The following is a 22,155-nucleotide window of genomic DNA, read 5'->3' on the forward strand; positions in this document are numbered from 1 at the left end:
TCTGTCAAACTCTTCACGCAGTATCGTATCTCCCATTTCATCTTCATCTACATCCTCTTCCATTTCCATAATATTGTCCTCAAGTGCATCGCCCTTGTATAGACCCTCTATATACTCCTTCCACCTTTCTGCTTTCCCTTCTTTGCTTAGAACTGGGTTTCCATCTGAGCTCTTGATGTTCATACAAGTGGTTCTCTTATCTCCAAAGGTCTCTTTAATTTTCCTGTAGGCAGTATCTATCTTACCCCTAGTGAGATAAGCCTCTACATCCTTACATTTGTCCTCTAGCCATCGCTGCTTAGCCATTTTGCACTTCCTGTTGATCTCATTTTTGAGAAGTTTGTACTCCTTTTTGCCTGCTTCATTTACTGCATTTTTATATTTTCTCCTTTCATCAATTAAATTCAATATTTCTTCTGTTACCCAAGGATTTCTACTAGCCCTCCTCTTTTTACCTACTTGATCCTCTGCTGCCATCGCTACTTCATCCCTCAAAGCTACCCATTCTTCTTCTACTGTATTTCTTTCCCTCATTCCTGTCAATTGTTACCTTATGCTCTACCTGAAACTCTGTACAACCTCTCGTTCTTCAGTTTATCCAGGTCCCATCTCCTTAAATTCCCATCTTTTTGCAGTTTCTTCAGTTTTAATCTACAATAGATTGTGGTCAGAGTCCACATCTGCCCCTGGAAATGTCTTACAATTTAAAACCTGGTTCCTAAATCTCTGTCTTACCATTATATAATCTATCTGATACCTTTTAGTATCTCCAGGGTTCTTCCATGTATACAACCTTCTGTCATGATTCTTAAACCAAGTGTTAGCTATGATTAAGTTGTGCTCTGTGCAAAATTCTACCAGGTGGCTTCCTCTTTCATTTCTTAGCCCCAATCCATATTCACCTACTACGTTTCCTTCTCTCCCTTTTCCTACATTCGAATTCCAGTCACCCATGACTATTAAATTTTCGTCTCCCTTCACTATCTGAATAAATTCTTTTATTACATCATACATTTCTTCAATTTCTTCGTCATCTGCAGAGCTAGTTGGCATATAAACTTGTACTACTGTAGTAGGCATGGGCTTCGTGTCTATCTTGGCCACAATAATGCGTTCACTATGCTGTTTGTAGTAGCTTACCTGCATTCCTATTTTTTTATTCATTATTAAACCTACTCCTGCATTACCCCTATTTGACTTTGTGTTTATAACCCTGTAGTCACCTGACCAGAAGTCTTGTTCCTCCTGCCACCGAACTTCACTAATTCCCACTATATCTAACTTTAACCTATCCATTTCCCTTTTTAAATTTTCTAACCTACCTGCCCGATTAAGGGATCTGACATTCCACGCTCCGATCCGTAGAACGCCAGTTTTCTTTTTCCTGATAATGACATCCTCTTGAGTAGTCCCCGCCCGGAGATCCGAATGGGGGACTATTTTACCTCCGGAATATTTTACCCAAGAGGACGCCATCATCATTTAATCATACAGTAAAAGCTGCATGCCCTCGGGAAAAATTACGGCTGTAGTTTCCCCTTGCTTTCAGCCGTTCGCAGTACCAGCACAGCAAGGCCGTTTTGGTTATTGTTACAAGGCCAGATCAGTCAATCATCCAGACTGTTGCCCCTGCAACTACTGAAAAGGCTGCTGCCCCTCTTCAGGAACCACACGTTTGTCTGGCCTCTCAACAGATACCCCTCCGTTGTGGTTGTACCTACGGTACAGATATCTGTATCGCTGAGGCACGCAAGCCTCCCCACCAACGGCAAGGTCCATGGTTCATGGGGGGGATGTCATTATTAACCAACCTTTAATTGAATGGGTTATGATACCAATAAGGTATCAGCAGAGTGCCTTACATAGGAAACATTTTCAACAAGGTTGTGGAAATATAACTTGAAAGGTGGTTTTTGAACACCATTTAAGATTGGGGGCCATTTTGGGTACATGAAGCATGATCTCGGTTTGCATATCGTGGAAAACTGTCACATTCTTTATAATGTCACATATTTGGCAGTACCATGGGGAACTGGTGTCTTAAGTGTCATGTGCTTACAACAGCTCAGCAAATATGTTCTTGAGATCAATGCTTTGGCACAACCATCCAATGAAGTATAACAATATACAATATGGAGATTCTTCCAGTTATTGGCATAGTGTTGTTACAGAAGTACTTAAGATTAAATTATAAAAAGCATTTTAGCCTCAAAAAGTCACAAAGTGTACCTATTGAAATATTGGCAGTTGACAAAGATGTTACCTGGCAGTAAGTTATTTGAAGGTTTATACACCAGGAGAAACTCAAGTTTCAAATTTGCATCTACTAAGAGAGTATTTCATATCTGTGAATGAAGGAAGTGAAAATTATTGTTTAGATTTTACATTGAAATTTCTGCTAGGATTGTCAATGTACAAATCATTATACCTATTTCACCACATTTAATATTGTTTGATTGAAAGTTCCATACATCAGTTACATTAGAAATTTTGGCCATTCTGTTCTACAAAAACACAACTCATTGTGTGAAGAGAAGAAAAACTACAGCAATTAAAAACTCACACTTTTGATATCATCAGTATTTCATGCTTCAAAACCATAAGGCTGCAACTTTTAAATTCCATCTCATTAATTTTATTTTACTGCTGATTAGTGAAAAAGTTAATTGTGTAAATCCATGACAACCTCACATTTACATATAATGGACTACTTATACACACAAATGTGTTATAGATCATATTATGTTGTAATGTGACTGTCAACTGATACTACAAAAAAGAACACAAATCCTCAACCTGTTACATGTGCTGTTCTATGAAAAGATAAACATCTTACTTTTCAAAGATAATCACCCAGTGAATAATGAAAACCTTACCATGTACTGTCTGGTGCACATCTTCTTGGGGCTACCTCCTGAAATATTTCATAATACTATTAAGGAATGAATTAAAAAATAAAACAACAAAGAAGAGATATTACCAAGACTGCTACTATTCATAGACATTTTATAAATCTGGAATTTTCCTTTTCATGAACACACACACACACACACACACACACACACACACACACACAATGTTACTGAACAGTCTGTAACAGTCATATAGAACATTTATAAACTTACTTCATTAAATACAAAATCTATTTATGGCAAATAGTACATATCTCAGTGGCACTACAGAGAGAAATTCTCCCCCTGCATATGAAAAATATATGCCTTCAGCTATACCTGAAGCTGAATTTCATTAAACTCAGCAGTATATTCCAATGGGTTAAAGCATCACATATTAGCCAATACAATAAATGAAAGCTAACAGACCATCTTATGGTTTCCAGTGTCATGTGCAGTGGCTTGAAGCAGTCTGACACATTAAACTTTGTTCTAGACCATGAAATGTAAGGTTCCAGGTCCAAGTACCAGCCCACCACAGTTCCAATATGCCTGGAAGTTTAGGGTTTTTGATTACATTATAGCCTGCCGTTAATAACAATTATTTAAAATTTGATATCCATAGATCCACTTGCCACAAGCACTACACAATAAGAGGTTCTCACACTGACACAATAACTGGGAGTATGTGTACAGAGTGACAAAGTGGAATGATAACATAAAACCAGTCACACGTAAACCTCATTCGATCAATACTTGAATGTTGGTCATTAGTCTGGTATCCATATCACATATGAAGGAAATAGAATCCAATGAAGAGCAGCACATTTTGTTACAGGTTCATTTAGAAATCACAAAAGCATCACAGAGATGCTCAATCAACTCCAGCAGTAGAGGATACAACAAAGGCATTTAGCATCGTCTGGTTTACTATTAAAATTCCAAATGGGTATATTGTTACAAGTGTCAACCAATGTATTGCTTTCTCATACATATATCTTGTGAAATGACAATGAAGGCGAAATTACAGAGAGATTCTTGATCACAAAGAGGCTTACCACAATATTTCTTCTCATGGGCAATTTGTAACTGGAACAGGAGAGGAGGAAAGCGCCAGTAGTCTGCAAAGTATCCACTGGCACACCAAATAAGGCGGTGTACAAAGTATAGGTGCAGACATAGCTATCAACTCTTCACAGTCATTAGAGGAGCAGTATGTAGAGGATTGTAGTATAATATATTTCATCATTTAAGGGAACATTGTATGCGAAATTCATTGAAATTTGACATTTTCTGTTTTCTACTCCATAATGTACTCTGGACTTTCCTGAACATTTTGGTATATAATACATTAAAATCAGACAATTGTGATCCCTTCAAATAATATTTTTAATGTTCATGTGTGACTGTCAAATTTCGTGGCTACGAATTTACTGCCACAATTGAGCAGTCATATCTTGGGAACTACACAGTCTAGAAGGTCGTGAATTACTTTGTTTTGTGCCTACTGCTACATCTCGGAAGTTGGCATTACGAATAAAGAAATCAGTCCTTTGTTTCTGATAACAGTTTTCATTGAAAGTAGTGTGATTATCAGCTATTTTTGTAGTAAACTAACTTCTACTGCTTTTTATACGTAAATAAAATGACTAAGCATAAAAGTAACTTCAAGAAATGTAAATTTGTGGTTAACAGATATGTGAGACCTTCATTTTCTTGTGAAGTACTAGAAAACACCAATGAAAAGCCATGTCATGCATTGTGTCCACCTCCACCAAACACTTTGCATAAATGAATGAATTTACACATAAACATTATCTTCCTTTGGCAGTAATGGAGGCAATCAAACCTATTTACAGAGATTTGGCAAATCCTGAGCTACTAAAGAAGTGTTTACATGGGAAGACCCAGAATGTGAATGAGTCCTTCAATAATGTTGTGTGATGCTGTGTGCCTAAAAATATATTTGTTGGCCTTATGACTCAAAAGTTAGCAGTGTCTGATGCTGTAATAACTTTTAATGGTGGAAACTATGAAAGACTTAAGGTTCTGGAGAAGTTAGGGGTAAGATTTGGACAGAATACAGCTAAAGAACTGCTGAAACTGGATAAGCTTCATGTACATGAAGCAGAGTTAGCTGCTCAGGAAAAAAAGGGGGGGGGGGAGAAGGCAAGCACTGGGCTGTTGTGACACTGAAGAAGACAAAGACTATGGGACAGGGAGATTCTAGTGCATAAAAGACACAGAAATGTAGGTCTGTATAAGAATTTGTAATAAAAAAGATTTAAACCTCGATACTTCTGAACTACATGTTTTGCAATAAATGACCCGATTTCTAAAAAAGTACTGGTGGTAGAGACATGAAATTTTCACAGAATGCCAAGTGTGAGGTTCAACACATATGGAACAAGAATAATTAAAATATCCTGAGTTGTTTTGTTTTTGTGTTCATTTATTTACAAAATTCTGCCAAAAAACTGAGTGTTTGGAAAAAAAGAAGATAACATGCCCCACAATACAATTTCAGTAATAATTCTAGTTCAGTGTTTCTAAAAAGGTGCATTCAATAATTATGGAAAATTGTAAATTGGTGTCTTAAAAAGATAATGGGTCACAAAATTCAATAATTTAACATTGGCAGCATAGGACATACAATATCCCCTTAAAGATAGCGCTAGAAACTTTGTAAGTAAACTTTTGTGAGACACTATCTACCAGTTCAGGATTCCTAACATCTATGTGTTGTTCTCCCAAGAGTCAAACACACATGTGACTATTCACATTTTCTTTGATTCATTGAATATCTCTTCTCGATCCTATCTGGTATGTGTCACACACTTGATCAATATTCCTGGAAGGTTCAGATGATTGTTTTATAAGTAATCTTCTCTATAGCCTGATTGCATTTCCCTAGTATACTACCAATGAACTGAACCCAGCAATCTGTTCTATCTACAACTGAGCTTATGAAATCATTCTATTTCACATCCATAAAAACTGCTACACTGTTACAAACAAGTATTTGTGTGAGTTGACTGATTCGAACAGTGACTCAGTAATATTGTAGTCACAGGATAGTATGTTTATTCATGTTGTGAAACTCACAGTTTTGTATTTCTAAACATTTACACATGTTCACAAAATTTACACTTGTTTCAACTTTTATCAAGATCTGCTAGAACATTTTTGTAGCTTTGTTCAGACAGTCCTTCATTATAGATACCTGTATCATCTGCAAAAAGTCTGAGGTTACTTTTATAGTTATCTTTGACACATTAATGTACAACATATTATTGTACTTTCATTAATTAACACTGGTGTGATACTAAATCAAATACGTTTATACGTTTTGGAAGTCAAGATGTACTGCAGCTACTTGACTGCCTTGATCCATAGCTTTCAGGATGAAATGTTGAGTACATCAAGTTGGGTTCACCAATATTGGTGGAATCCATGCTGTATGGCATGAAAGAGATGATTTCAAAGATAATGGACAGCAGTTTTGTGGACTATTTTTGTTACCGTTCTTCTAAACAGGTGTCTGCCAGCTGCATTATCTCCTAATTATGGGCATAGCTTTTTGTCTGAGTGATCTACGGTATAATACAGGGCTAACTCGGCCACAAATTCCATAGAGAACACCACAGAGATTTCATTGGGTCCTAAGCTTTGCTGAATTTAGCATAATGAAAGGGTTGGAGAGAATATTTTTATAATACCACAAATTACTTTTTCTTCCTGTTGCATTTATGGCTAGATTCTGTGTAGAATGACTGCTTGCCTGCATTTGCCACAGCCGCTATTTACAAAATTTTATTTCCATGAGTTCTGTTGGATATATGCATATGGGGCTGAAGAATATTCATAGGTTCTGCTCTCAAAAACCGTCGTTAAAGTTACCGAAGTTGGTTCTGGGAAGGTGTATGGTGTCTTTCTTAGTGTGTCCACGAGTTAAGACCATTAAAATGTTATATTATACTCTCTCAACAGTTAAATTAGTCTGCCTTTCTCTGTACACACTCAATTTCCCGATTTATTCAACTTTAATATGCATCCCATATATTTGAGCAGTCCTCAAGCATGGGATATATAAGTAATATTTATGGAATTGCCTTTGTAGACAAAATCCAGTTCCCCAGAATCCTATCATGGCCTGCAGCCAACCATGTGCATTACCTACAACTGACACTGTGGTTTATCCAGTTCATGCTTGTACAAATTGTACTGTACATGACTTACCCAAATTGTGACTCATAAGCCAATTTTCATGAGGTACATGAGTTCCCAGTTCTTGATAAAACAATGTAGCTGCCAGTCTTCATATCAGGATGATATTTTGTAAAAATCTAACTGGATATCACTGCAATTTTAACAAACCCTCTGTCTTCATAAATAACTGCATCAGTTATGAAGAGTCCAAGATGGCAACTAAATACTATTTTCTAAGTCATTAACATACAAGCTGAACACCAATAGCAATATTACAGTCATCAGTGGCACACTAGATATCACTTTAGTGTCTGTACATTACTCTCTCCATCAGAAATTACTTGATGTGCGCTGTCTGTCAGCAAATTTTACAATCTACTTCCAAGCCATGCAACATATCCCTTACAAATGCATTTTATTTAGAAGACAATCAATGTGATACCAAATCACAAGCATTGCAGAAGTGCACTAACACTGCGTCAACCTCATTTCCTCTACCGATGACCCTAGGAATAACATGTGAATAATGGGGTTGAGTTTCATATAGTCGATATTTTCAGAACCTACGATTATTTCCAAAGAATGGGTACTTTTGTTCCAGGTAGGTCACAAGTTTTGAACTCAGAATATGCTCTAGGTGTAACATGGATGACCGACATGAAATAGATGAAGCATGGAAGGTCAGTTTTTGGGAAGTTATACAGTCAACTTCAGTTTATTGACAGAATTCTAGTAAACTGTATCTCATCTATAAAGGAGACCAAATACAGAACACTTTTTCAACCTATTCTTGATTACTGTTTTAGTGTCTGGGTTCGCCACCAGTACACACAAAATGAGGACACTGAATCAATTCAGAGGCAACTGCTAGGTCTGTTACTGGTATATTTCATCTGTCGTATACTGACAATTCTTGACTTATTCAATGTTAAGTCTGAGGCTCTCGGAAACCAGTTAGAGTGCTGCAAGGCAAGAAACCAGACCCTTCAGATGACAGGCCCAGTTGGTAGCATTTAGTTTACATGAATAAAACAGTAATATAACAAGCTTGTGGATTGCAGATGCTGGATAGCTGTCCAAGAGTAGAAGTTTCAGTTCAAAGAATTAGCTGGTAACTCCATACACCATCTACATGCTGCTCTAAGGTGCCCCAACAGACTACAAGAGGCACATCATACGTGAGGTCTCCACTTCTAATGTAGAAACCCCCACCCTCAGGGCAGATCAAAATGATGTAAGACATCGTTGTTGCTAGCCATCCAAAAAATGCCAGCATTGCATGGCTATCAGATTAATGCTGTTACTGTCAAACAAGGATGTTATTAGAAAAATGGCCAGCAACACCTCACCTTCAAAGTAGGAGAAGGGGAAGGATGCCAATGTAGTTGGCTGGAGACACCAGAGAGGTGGAAAGTCTCATGTCAAGATTGTGAAGTATTGACAGGGTTGGTGGGCCAACTACAGAGAGGGAGAAGATTATGTGCCATAACTATTCAAACATCTTGCAGTATAACATTCCAAGTAGTATTTTGCTAGAATGTTTAGATGCCAACTATGTGTCACTCAATGCCAACCCCAGGCAAGCTCTGAGCTGAGGCTTTCTCGTTTGTAGTGCTGCACTCATATGTTCGCATTTTAATATACTGCTAGTGACTGCTAACTTCTGTAGGTTCTTACCCCTTGAACTCAGACATTGACTTCAATCGTACTGACAGACAAACCTCTCTGGGGGACACTGCCCTAACAAAGCAGTGACAATGCAGGCAGAGAGTCTTGCATGTTCGTGTGAAGCTGAGGGCCATGCCAACTGTAACACAGCTAATGACAGTATCTCCCATGCCAGACAGGCCTCAGCAGATGAACCATATCAAGAGTGTCTCACAACACCCCATCTCTCCTGTGTCCACCCACATAGTTTTTCCCCAATTCCCAAAACACCCAGTCCAAAGTGCAGTAAACCTGTGCCATGGCACATGGGAAGGTGTGTGACTAATGGAGCCTCAGGGATATTGGGCGACTTCCCTGAGTAATTACCCTTAAACCATATGATGTTCCATGGTATTAACTCAATAACTCCACTGTTCTTGTGAGGCCGAAATTGGAGCAAAAACAAAAACAGAGGGACTTGATGAGACCTCAAACACCCACTAAGGCTGTAAACAATGGAAGCTGTTCCCACAACTGGATCAAGCAATAAACCAGCCAAAGAAGTGGAAAAAGTCACTGAGAAGTTGGACCAGCTCAAGATTAAATCCTTGTCTAGGGCTGAGAGGAGGGAAACTTCTCAAAGAACATAAAGGAAAGACAGGTAAAAAATGGCTTCCTACACATAAATGAAGGGAACTAATAGTTTTTGAGCCTAAAACCTGCAAAAATGACTGTCTCAGAGTGGAAGGAGTAATTGGATGCCTTCTACCTCTAAGAAAGAGAAAAACATTGCAAGGAAGGAGTCTAATACTCCCGCTCCTCAGGATAAATGGGCCCAGAAAATGCCAAGGCAAAACAGTGCTATCTGAAAGATGGCACTGAGGCATCTACGGTGCACCATAAGCCATAGATGGCAGTGGTGATGACAGCTGCAGAAATATGGACATGCCCCCCATTACACCTTTGCGCTAGAACGGAGCCAGCACCAAAAGGCAAACAAGTTAAAGACTGGAGATGAGGCTGAATATATGTGCAGCTGTTGAACAGTTCACCACCCAAATGAACCAAGAGGCTATCAACAACGTCTCCTGAGTGACTATTCAGCAAATGTTGCTGTGTATGGGCATCTGGTTTACGCACTCACTGAGTGCTGTTCACTGGCGATGAAGGCTGGAATATGCACATCAATACCACCAGTAGACGTCCATTGAGTAGCAAGAAATGGCCTTTTCAGATGAATTGCATTTTATGATCCACTGGACAGATGGCAGTTGGTGTGCATGGTGTAAACGTTTGAAAGCAAAGACCCTGCAACAACTGTCTGAGGCATCCAGGCTGGAGGAGGAAGCATTATCATCTGGGGAATGTTTGTGTGGCATTCCCTGGATGATCTCATCATTCTAGAATGCACAGTGTATCAACACAAGTATGCATCTATCCTTGTGGAATACTAATAATACAATACCAATAGCCGTTATTTAGGTTTTATTTTTAGGCTACCAGTTTCGACATTACATTATGTCATCTTCAGGACTGCGTAAATTGAGTAACTCTTGTGTTACAAACCACTGCAGCACTGTTACCTGGTCTCGTGCAGATTATTATGGGCATGTGTGCTCCTTGGACAGTTGTCAGCAACAGTTACTGACAAATGTCCGAGGAGCACACATCATAATTTATGGGGCTACAGTGTGTTGGAATAAAGTAGAACAGAAGGTGGCTGCTATTGAGTTGGTAAGGTGCACATAATGACCTGTTTGTCATAAACAGCAGAATTAGCAGCTGAGCCACTGCTGGGATTGAGAATACATGGACATGACCCCATTACACCTTTGGGTTAGAATGAGTGCAGTGGCAAGAGGCACACAGGTCAAAAACTGGAAATCAATTGATACCTTTACGATATCCACAATGTCACATCAGTATAGTGAAGGTGGTAAATATAAGAATGATAGGGCAGCTGCTGGCTGACCATACAATAACATCTAGCTGCATTAATAAACCTTCCCATGTAACAATTGGAAAAAGAGAGCAGTGGAAGAATGAACCATGATACTGTTAAGAAGACATATTATGGTTTACTGACACGTTGAAAACAGTGAAGGCACTGGGACTGGAATGTACAGTGTACAGCCTAGACTTCAAAGAACACTCTCTCTAGTGTAGCAGGCCACAGTATTCCAGGTGGAAGTAGCTGCTATGAAGAGTGTGCACTTAGGAGAATTTTCTTGGTGGTAGAAGGATCATAGCATCCATGTTTACTCAGACAACCAAGCTTTCAGCCCCTGCAACAAGATCAAAGATTGTTGCAGAATACAGTGAAGCCCTTGTGAGACTCAGGAATGCAACAGTTAAAACCTTTTGTTGGTACCCAGTCACTCAAGCATTATTGACAATGAAGCAGCTGACAGACTGGTCACAACAGGTGCAACAACCTCATTTACTGGACCAGAACCTGTCCTAAGTTATAACTAAGGTGATGGTAAAATCAAAACTCTGTAGCTGGATGAGGAGGCAGCATGTACATTATTGGGCTGATTCAAAAACAAAAGCAAGGAAAGCAAATGATGCCATGGCCATGTTTCAAGAAAAGTTTTGTAATCCTGGACTAAAGCACGAGGCACAATAAACTCATGGTAGGACTTATGGGAACTTTAAGAAACATCTGCATGCGATGGGCATAGAGGAAGAAGCTCCTAAGTGTAGACAATTCAAGAGAAATCAGGTCTCATAAGCCCCATTTGTGAGTAGAACAGAAAAGGGAATGCCTAGCACTGGTACAAGGTAGTCTCTGTCAGGCATTGTATGGTGACGTCGCTGTATGTAGATGTAACACTTCCATCTCTTTAAAGAATCTACAAGACAGTACTTCTGTAGACCAGTTGCAGCTCTTCATTTGAAGATAGGTGAGACCTGTGTGCTTTTCCAATCATGGGGAGCATCTTTGTGCTCAAGGTACTGGCAGTAAATGGTGGCAAGTGTAGAATAACTCACTCACAAATACATCATTAAGCTTGACAACACCATCATTTCCTGGGATCTTATTGAACTCTACTGATTCAAGAGGTTTTTTTCAACATCACTATAATAGAGAGCAGTGAAAGTGGGAGCTGGGAGTGGTAGGTAACTTCAATCATCCCTTGTCTTCCTCCTTTTCAAAACGTCTTTGGCACAGACCAGCTTGGTTTATGACTAAGCTCACACAATTGCCATAGTGAGTTTTGCACCACACACACTATCCAGGTACCATCGTAAGAAGTAACAACTACCAAACAATTCCCTATTGTTAACAGTGGAAGAAGAATTGTGACTGATTTGGATGATTTTCAACATGACACTGATTACTGTACTGTACTGGAATTTTATGACTGTGGCATGTATCCTGGCATAATCCGTATCACTTGAGGCAGGGGGGTTACCTTCATAGTCTCGGATGTTACTGAATTTAGTGTATGTTAAAATTCAGGAGTAAGTAAGAAACGTATTTTTTTGTTATCTTCAAAAAAATTCCTGCCATGAGATACAGGTCTCCATAGATGACACAGCCAACACCATTTTAAAAATGTGACTTTGGGAAAACATTTTAAAATGCTATAACAGTTCTAGATATTTTGTTAGAGTTTTTTATTTGAAAGATTATTGCTTTATGATTACAATGGTATCATCTGTTTGGACATATCTATCAAAGTTTTTTTACTGTGTGCATTTTTAATTTTTTTGTAATTTACAGAAACCTTTTTTTTTCAAAAATGCCAATCCAGAAAAGTTAATTTTTTTTCTCTTCATTAGTACCATGTAGTACTTCCACTTTTAAGATGGACAGGTTTTATTAAAAAAAATTTTTTTTTTAATTCTCAATGGTAATGTATGTCTTCACTGAAGTTGTTTCTTACTACCTTCTTTGTTACAATGTTTATTTCTATTGTCTTTGTTGCAATTATTTCTTATCACTTTCTTTGCTGCAGTTATTTCTTTTCACTTTCACTGCTGCCGATATTTCTTACACTTTGTAGTACTTTCTTGTCAGTTGCTTTTTAGTGTTTGTTCATTGCAGGTTTCTGTATTGTGCTTGTTCGATGCTAATTTGTTTACTGAAGAGGCTTCTAAGAAATCTGAGACCCTCCAGTGAGTTCTGAGTTTTTATTAGGAATTTGCCAGTTGACACAGTTGCAGTGTGTTTTGTGAAAATGACTGTTTGTAATGTATTCTGACTGTGGCCACAGGAGAGTGAAGTGTGCGCACTATCTGCATATTCATAAAAGTGTGATATATAAGACAAACAAAAAAACAGATTTCGTTCAGGTTGTGAATAAGTGTTCTCATTTGAAGACTCTGTTTCAAAGTGAAGATGTTTCCAATGACGAGTTTTTGTGTTCTAAATGTTTTGACAGAACAACAACAATGGTAGTATCTGAAGAAACTGTGGTCAGTGAAGTCAAGTCATAAGCTCTATGCATCAAGAAAGCAGAGAGAAATTTCCAAAGATATGGATGAATACACGTCTTGAGAAGAAAATGAACAAAAGCACTCATGCACCTCTTGCCAGGAATTTTTCACAAACATCAATTCTGCCATTCAATATTGTGCATCCTACAGTGAAGAGGTGCAAGTTTTAACCATTATTCCAGAGACATTTTCAAAGACCATAATTTTGAACCACGTTCTGTGTCAAAGAACATGGTAGACAAATCAAGAAATGTGAGGTCTGTAAAAGTTGTCTTTGGAAGATCAGAACCCTATTATAGTCATCCTGTAGAAACAGCTCAAGTTCAAATAGTGCAGTCATTTTATCTGGAAGATAAATGGGACTGTTCTCACCAGAGTGCCAACAAAAAAGAAACTATAACTGCAACAGTTTTAGGTCAAAAGGTTGTCAAAGTGAAGAGGTACATCACTCGCAGTATTAAAGAAATGTGTGCAATTTATAAGAGCAACTATACAACTTCAAATTCTGGAAGATAAAAATTTTATGCACTATGACCTAAGTGGATGGTTCCACACCCACATAGAGATGTCTGTTTATGTGTGTTCTGCACGAATTTTGAAGTTTGTGTGGTAACTTTGAAGAACTTACTGAAGCATGTGACATATGACACCTTAGTTGGGTATGTGAAGTCATTAGTAAATCAAATTGTCCAAATGGCTCTGAGCACTATGGGACTTAACATCTGAGGTCATCAGTCCCCTAGAACTTAGAACTACTTAAACCTAACTAACCTAAGGACATCACACACATCCAAGCCCAAGGCAGGATTCGAACCTGCGACCGTGGCGGTCACGCAGTTCCAGACTGAAACACCTAGAAACGCTCGGCCACAGTGGCAGGCAAAGTCATTTGAAGTCTGTGACATAAAGCGAGAGAATTGTTTGTTTCAACAATGTGGTGACTGCCCTGGAAATGGAGGACTGTCTTTACAGAAACTTGATTTGAAAGATGTAGCAGATAAATAAAGAAATTACATACGTGACATGGGATGAAAATAAACTAACTATTGCCTTTCCAGTTTCATTCATGAACTTGGTAAATGGCCAGTGAAAGCAGTAACACACCAGCATCTGAAGAAATTGAAACAACAACACATTGCAGAGTTGAAGAAATATGTTCAGTGCTTCACTGTGATTTTGCTGAGAAAAGGTCTGTAATTCTCCCACACGTAGTACAAGGGTATTATTGGAGTAATGACCAAGTTTCAAAAAAAAGTGTTCAAATGTGTGTGAAATCTTATGGGACTTAACTGCTAAGGACATCATCCCTCCGCCGGGACCAGCGACAAAGTCTATGACTGCAGAGCCTTAGACCGCTCGGCTAATCCCGTGCGAGGCCAAGTTTCAATTTTTACATTAGTGACATATTTTCAAAACAAGACCACAAATGTTGCAGTGACAAGTGATGACACAGGACGTGACTCAGCACATGCTTTGCTAGCAATGTGCAAAATTCTTCAACTGCAAACAGGGGCAGAGAAGATCATTATATCTGATGGTGATCCTAGTCATTTAAAAAATCGTCACCAGCTGTTTGAGTTGAGTAAGTCGCTTGTGCCAACTGTCTGGGTATACAGTGTTACTGATCACAGGAAGGGGCCTTCTGATGGTGTAGGAGACCTGCTGCAGCACCATGTTACAAAACAATTTTTCCAGACCAAATACAATTGCGATTCAGAATTCTGAGAATTTTATGAGAGTCGTGAAATCTTACACATTCACAGCTCTCATTCTTTTGTCCACAGAGGAAATTCCATGAGCAGAAAAAAGAAGAATGGCCCAAACAAACTACTACTGTGAAAGGAATTCAGAAGACACGTTTTTTGATTCAACGTGATCGATGAACTCACATTGCACGCACTTTAAAGAGCAAGAAAGAAGAAATTTCAGAAACAGCAGGATAATATTCAGATTCACAACCTGAGAAGGGGATGTTTGTGGTGTGTGTGTGTGTGTGTGTGTGTGTGTGTGTGTGTGTGTGTGTGTGTGTGTGTGACTGTGACTGGTGGAGCGCGGAGATTATAGACACCAGTTATGAGTTAAACAAAATTGTAGTGAACTTTATGCTGCCACATGGTTTCCAGCTGAAGGACAGCAACAATGCCATCAGTGCTCTGTTCCTGTTCACAATGTTTTGAAGATTGTAGGTGCTCCAGTTCCTATTGCTTCAGCAGGAAGGTATCACTCTATATCAAAGGAAGATACTGAAGCTGTAGAACACATTCTTTTAGTTCATTGACTGGCTAATTTCAGTATAAAACAAAAGTGCACAGAAGTTGTATAAATTTAAACCTTTAAATCTTTGGACCTTTCACATACATTTTGGAACCACTTAAAACATGTGAAAAATGAGTCTTTTACTCATCTTTCAAAACTAAAATTATGTTAAATAAGACTAGCCTGTTATGTGATAATGTGGTAATAAAACATGTTTTATGTATGGCAAAAATTTCAATTGTTTATACAACCTGTTCAACCTAAAAGTGGAAGCTCTCCTTTTCAATGAATGTAGAACTATATGGCAGTAATTAAAAGAAAAAAATCAAAATTTAATGGATTGGCATTTTTGAAAAAAAATTTGCATAAATTACAAAAAAGTTCAGAATGCTATAGTAAAAGAACTTTGACAGATAAGTCCAAATGGAGGATTTCTTTGTAATCATAAAGCAATTATCTTTCAAATAAAAAACCCCAACAAAATATCTACAACTGTTCCAGAGACACAGCATTTTAAAATTTTTTCCAAAATTCGCATATTCAACATGGTATGTGCAGTGTCATTTTTGGAGGGCTGTATCTCGGAGTAGAAGTTTTTTTTTTTTTTTGAGGAAAAAAAACCGTGTTCCTTACTTAAGTCTTTCATTTTAACATATGCTAAGTTCAATAACATCCGATACTATGAAGGTAAGAGTTTTTCCTAGCCTACCTGAATTGATATGGACTATGTGTCCTACAAGCAAAAGACAGCTGATATTTTAAAGAGAAGATCACTTTCACAGCAAGCATCCATTCAAGCAGAAGAGTTTAGAAATTTTTGGGATTCAGTGACAGAAAAAGCAATGATGAAAGTTGCGTTCTGATATCGAAATGGAAATGAAGCCCCATGCTTCTTGACACAGCATAGGGGAACAATGCAGTAGACCCACACTGCTGTACTAGGCAAGGTCCTAAGAGGGGTGGTTTGCGATTGTCTTCATCTGACCGCAATGGGGATGAATGATGATGATGAAGATGACATAACATCCAGTCATCTCACGGCAGGTGAAAATCCATGACACCACCAGAAATCAAAACCAGGACCCCATGCTTAGGAAGCGAGAACGCTACCACAAGAACATGAGCTGCACTCTGATATAGAGATCTGATATTGCAGCAACTAGGGCTACTTTTCAGAAAAAAAGTGTGTCAAAAAAGAAAATAGTCACCCTATTCCTATCTCCCAGAACACTCACCGGGCTAACAGCATGAATTTGGAATACATTCATACCTCCATTACATTGCACAAAAAACTCAGTAAATTCAGCTGGATGTGTATTTATGTGGGAATATTTCCCCTTTCTTTGTCTGAAATTCCAAACTCTATTGCAACTACATACCTAAAACTGTACCAGACATATAAATATGTCCTAAGAAAAATAAATAGTTATCAGTCCTTAATATAACAATGAAAATAATCAGTTTTTGACAATACAATGCAATTGGATAGATTAAAATTTTTTTTATCAAGTGGCGACAGGAAAGCACACACATAAAAGAAGATTATACTTATGCAAGCTTTTGGAGCAAGTATCTCATTCAATCAGCAGAAGGGTTGAAGGGGAAGGAAGAGGATTGAAGGAAAAGGACTAGATTTCAGAAAACTCGACCAGAACTGTGGAAGTCACCTGGAACTGCAGGTCAGGGAAGACTTACTTGATGGGATGAGAAGGAGCCACTGGCTCTGAAAGTTTGCATTAAGGTAAACTCCTTTTATGTGTGCGTTCTCCTGCCCCTGCTTGGTGAGTAGAGTGTTTTATCTATCCAACTACATTCTACAGTCCTTAACATGTATCACATATGATTTACTTGCATATCTCAATGAACAGACCTTGATGATGATATACAGCCATCCAAAATTACTTTTAAATAAATTCGTTGAATGTGAATCACTTGGCTTCAGCTGTGCTAGATATACATGTACCATGACATGAAAATTTGTGCTGAACTGGAACTTTAACCCGGATTACTATTTACTACAAGCAATCACCCTAACCATTAGGCCATCCATGCGTGCCTTCCAGACTGACCCAAACTTCCACACATCACAATGTCTACATTCATATACCCTAGTTAGCTACATTTATCACTACATGCCACCAGCTATACTTTGTATTCCCACACCAGTGGGAATGAGACAATGAGGAATCAAGACCTATGACATTATCGTCTTTGCCCACCTTGGCGTGTAATATTTTCTTCCATGTCTGAATGCACAGACCTTGATGATGACAGAATGCTATCAGAGTGTAGCTGCGAGAATTTAGTGATGAGTGCAAGAGATTATGGTACAGGAATGTAGACTGCATGATGTTTCAGTCAGTCTGGGAGGTGTGCACAGATAACCTAATGGTTAAGGTGACCACTTGTAATAAGTGGGAGATTCAAGTTCGAGGACTGGTCTGGAATAAATTTTTATTTGTCATCAATTGGTAATGTATCCATACCTAACACAGCCGAGGCCAAGTTATTTGCATTCATTGAATTCATTTCAAAGTAATATCATATAGCAGTAACTTACCTTCTCTTTCTCAATTCTCACAGGATCACATTCACGAATGCAGAACTCCGTATATGCATCAATCTGTAATAAAGAAATAACAAAGAAAGATAAAATCACATTTGAAGGAATGAAGTTCATTAGTATATTAGGCTGGTGGATAAGTGCACCGTGTTTTTCCATAAGTTTAATAAACACAACAGATACACATAACAAAGACTTTAGTCATCAATAATATATTCTCTGTCAATATTTACATCAGTCAACCATGCTGGAGTAACTTTTTCATTCCATGACTGTAAAAATCATTTGGTTTTGAGGCCAAGAACTCACTGACCCACGTTTGAAGCACATTTTCTTCTAGAAAAGATCCTTGTGGGTTGTTTGACAGAGTATGGAAAAGGTGAAAATCTGAGGGTGCAATACCAGGTGATTAAGTTGGGTGCATAATCACTTCCCAAACCAACTCCTGTTAGTAATTTTTTTTTCAGTCTAGCAGAAGGCAGGCAAGTACTAACGTGGAGTAGCACCATCCGAAGCACTCTTTCTGGTCATCATTCTTGGACTGAATCTGTGAGAAATCTCGGTTGGTGACAGTAAATGTCACCAACGGTAGTTACGCCTAGGGGAAGCAATTCATATTAAAACACACTGTCACTGTTCCACTAGACACATAAAAGTATCTTTTGTGGATGTGCGCAGGTCTTTGTATGGGGAGTTGCAGCTTTGTTTCGGCTCAACTATTCCTTTCTATTCCTTTTTGGGTAAAAAAACACTGTTTCTCTTCACTAGTAATGCTACAAGATAGGAATGGTCAGTGTTCTTTGTGAGGCAATTGAGAACGAGCAAGCAGAGATGCACATATTGTCACCTGCTAATTTTATTATTTTGGTTTAAAGAATGCAGTACCCATACACCCAATTTTTGAATCTTCCCCACTGGATGAAAATGGTGCACAATGGTGGAATGATAACAGTTCATCACATTTGCTAGTTCCCAAGTACAATAATGTGGACTAATGCATTCAAACTAATTTCATCAAATTCCAAAGGTCTTCCTGAATGTGGAGAGTCATTAATGTCAAAACTATACTCCGTAAAACGAGCAAAATCATTTTCTTGCCATGTTCCGTCCAATGACATTATCCCTGTACACAGTGGAAATGTTTCTGATACCTCCACTGCTTTAACCCCATACTGAACTCAAACAGAAAAATTTGTTGGAAATGTTCCAATTTCTACACTTGGTATTCCATCTTCTAGCATCCGCACCTCCACTCACTATCTCAAAAAGACTGTACATAAACTCAAATAGCAACAGTGAAGTACAAACAAAGCGACAGTTGATATAAACCCATGGCAAACAGAATACCAACATGCAAAACAAAAACGCTATGAAATTATGCCTAATAACTGCAGAGACAGTATATACACAGACAAAACTGACTACATGGTAAAACTCCCAAATGAAGTATTCGAGATAAATAATTCCATACATCGCATTCAGGAGAAAAAACTAACGGCATGTGACATAATCAGTAAAAATATGACTCAAGACCATGTGTTTCTCTCAAAGTAAAAGTCTGATGTTTTCATTTAGTCAATATCCATCCATCCAACAAAAGAAAGCCTTCAGAGACACGGAAAAGGTTAAGATACACATTAACAGACAGAAGCTGTCATTATAGGCAAATTTTGTGATGTGTACCAAAACAAAATTATAACCTGTGTTAAGCCACTCACACTGGTATTGGGAATATACATCTACATCTACACGATTACTCTGCTATTCACAATAAAGTGCCTGGCAGAGGGTTCAATGAACCACCTTCAAGCTGTCTCTCTACCATTCCACTCTCAAACTGTGTGCGGGAAAAACGAGCACTTAAATTTTTCTGTGTGAGCCATGATTTCTCTTATATTATCGTGATCATCATTTCTTCCTATGTAGGTGGGTACCAACAGAATGTTTTCACAATCGGAGGAGAAAATTGGTGATTTAAATTTCACAAGAAGATCCAGTCACAACGAAAAATGTCTTTGTTTTAATGATTGCCACTCCAATTCACATATCATGTCTGTGGCATTATCTCCTCTACTTCACAATAATAAAAAAACGAGTCACCCTTCTTTGTACTTTGTCGATGTCATCCGTCAGTCCCACCTGATGCAGATCCCACACTGCACACCAATACTCCAGGATAGGGCGGACAAGCGTGGTGTAAGTAGTCTCTTTAGTAGACCTGTTGCATCTTCCAAGTGTTTTGAAAATGAATCGCAGTCTTTGGTTTGCTCTACCCACAACATTATCTGAGTGATTGTTCTAATTTAGGGTATTTGTAATTGTAATACCTAAGTATTTAGTTGAATTTACAGACTTCAGATCTGTGTGACTTATTGTGTAATCGAAATTTAGCGGATTTCTTTTAGTACTCATGTGAATAACTTCACACTTTTCTTTAATCAGGCTCAATTGCCACTTTTCGTAGCATACAGATATCTTATCTAAATCATTTTGTCATTCATTTTGGTCATCTGATGACTTTACAAGACAGTAAATGACAGCATCATCTGCAAACAATCTAAGATGGCTGCTGAGACTGTTTCCTATGTCGTTAATATAGATCAGGAACAACAGAGGGCCTATAACACTTCCTTAGGGAACACCGGATATCATTTCTGTTTTACTCCATGACTTTCCATCTATTATTACAAACTGTGACCTTTCCGACAGGAAATGACGAATACAGTCACACAACTGAGGTGATATTCCATAGGCACGCAGTTTGGTTGGAAGACGCTTGTGAGGAACTGTGTCGAAAGCCTTCTGGAAATCTAAAAATATGGAATCAATCTGACATCCCCTGCCGATAGTATTCATTACTTCATGAGTATAAAGAGCTTGTTGTGTTAAGCAAGAATGATATTTTCTGAATCTGTGCTGACTATGTGTCAAAAAATAGTTTTCTTCAAGGTACTTCATAATGTTTGAATACAGTATATGTTCCAAAACCCTATTGCAAATTGACATTAGTGATATGGACCTGTAATTCAATGGATTACTCCTACTTCCAGTTTTGGGTATTGGTGTGACTTGAGCAACTTTCCAGTCTTTAGGTACGGATCTTTCTGTGAACGAGCGGTTGTATATAATTGCTAAATATGGAGCTATAGTATTAGCATATTCTGAGAGGAACCTGACTCATATACAATTTGGCCTAGAAGCCTTGCCTTTATTAAGTGATTTAAGCTGCTTTGCTACACTGAGGATATCTACTTCTATGTTTGTCATCTTGCCAGTTGCTCATGATTGGAATTCAGGAATATTTACTTCATCATCTTTGGTGAAGGAGTTTCAGAAAAACGTGTCTAGTAACTCTGCTTTAGTGGCACTATCATCAAGTGACTTCATCATTGTTATCACACAGTGAAGGTATTGATTGCATCTTACCACTGGTGTGCTTTATGTACGACCAGAATCTCTTTGGGTTTCCTGCCAGATTTCGAGAGAGAGTTTCTTTGTTGAAATTATTAAAAGCATCTCGCATTGAAGAATGTGCTATATTTCGAACTTCTGTAAATCTTTGCCAGTCTTGGGGATTTTCCGTTCTTTTAAATTTGGCATGCTTTTTTCACTGCTTCTGCAACAGTGATCTGATCCGTTTTGTGTACCATGGGGGATCAGTACCGCACTTATTAATTTATGTGGTATATCTCTCAATTGCTGTCAATACTATGTGTTTGAAATCATTCCACAACTTTTCTACGTTTACATGATCAGATCAGAAGGAGTGAAGACTGTCTCTTAAAACAGCATTAAGAGCATTTTTATCACCTTTTTTTAATAGATTTACTTTGCATTTTTTTTGACTGTTGTACGTGTTATGGTATTTAGACTTGTAGCAACTGCCTTGTGGTCACTAATCCCTGTACTCATCACGATACTATCTATTTGTTAAGGATTATTTGTTGCTAAGAGGTCAAGTATGCTTTCGCAACCATTTACACTTCGAGCGGGCTCATGAACTAACTGTTCAACATAATTTTCTGAGAAAGCATTCAGTACAATTTCGGATGACATTTTATGCCTGCCGCTGGCTTTAAACACATAATTTCTCCAGCATATCGAGGGTAGACTGAAGTCACCACCAACTATAACTGTATGAAT

At 38.2% G+C, this 22,155-nt stretch overlaps 1 protein-coding gene across 5 annotated transcripts in view; it reads right to left on the reverse strand.

The window, feature by feature from the left end:
• Positions 1-22,155, reverse strand: part of LOC126427104 (zinc finger protein 708-like) — a 171,137-nt gene that overhangs the window by 15,224 nt on the left and 133,758 nt on the right. For all 5 annotated transcript variants that reach the window (XM_050089316.1, XM_050089317.1, XM_050089315.1 and 2 more), the window contains exons 6-7: positions 18,010-18,072; positions 2,877-2,914 (exon numbers count right to left, since the gene is read on the reverse strand). In XM_050089316.1, coding sequence (XP_049945273.1) covers positions 2,877-2,914; positions 18,010-18,072 — 101 coding nt within the window. The remainder of the gene's footprint in view (positions 1-2,876; positions 2,915-18,009; positions 18,073-22,155) is intronic.

This window comes from Schistocerca serialis, chromosome 11 (genome assembly GCF_023864345.2).
Source record: "Schistocerca serialis cubense isolate TAMUIC-IGC-003099 chromosome 11, iqSchSeri2.2, whole genome shotgun sequence".
Classification (NCBI taxonomy): Eukaryota; Metazoa; Arthropoda; class Insecta; order Orthoptera; family Acrididae; genus Schistocerca; species Schistocerca serialis.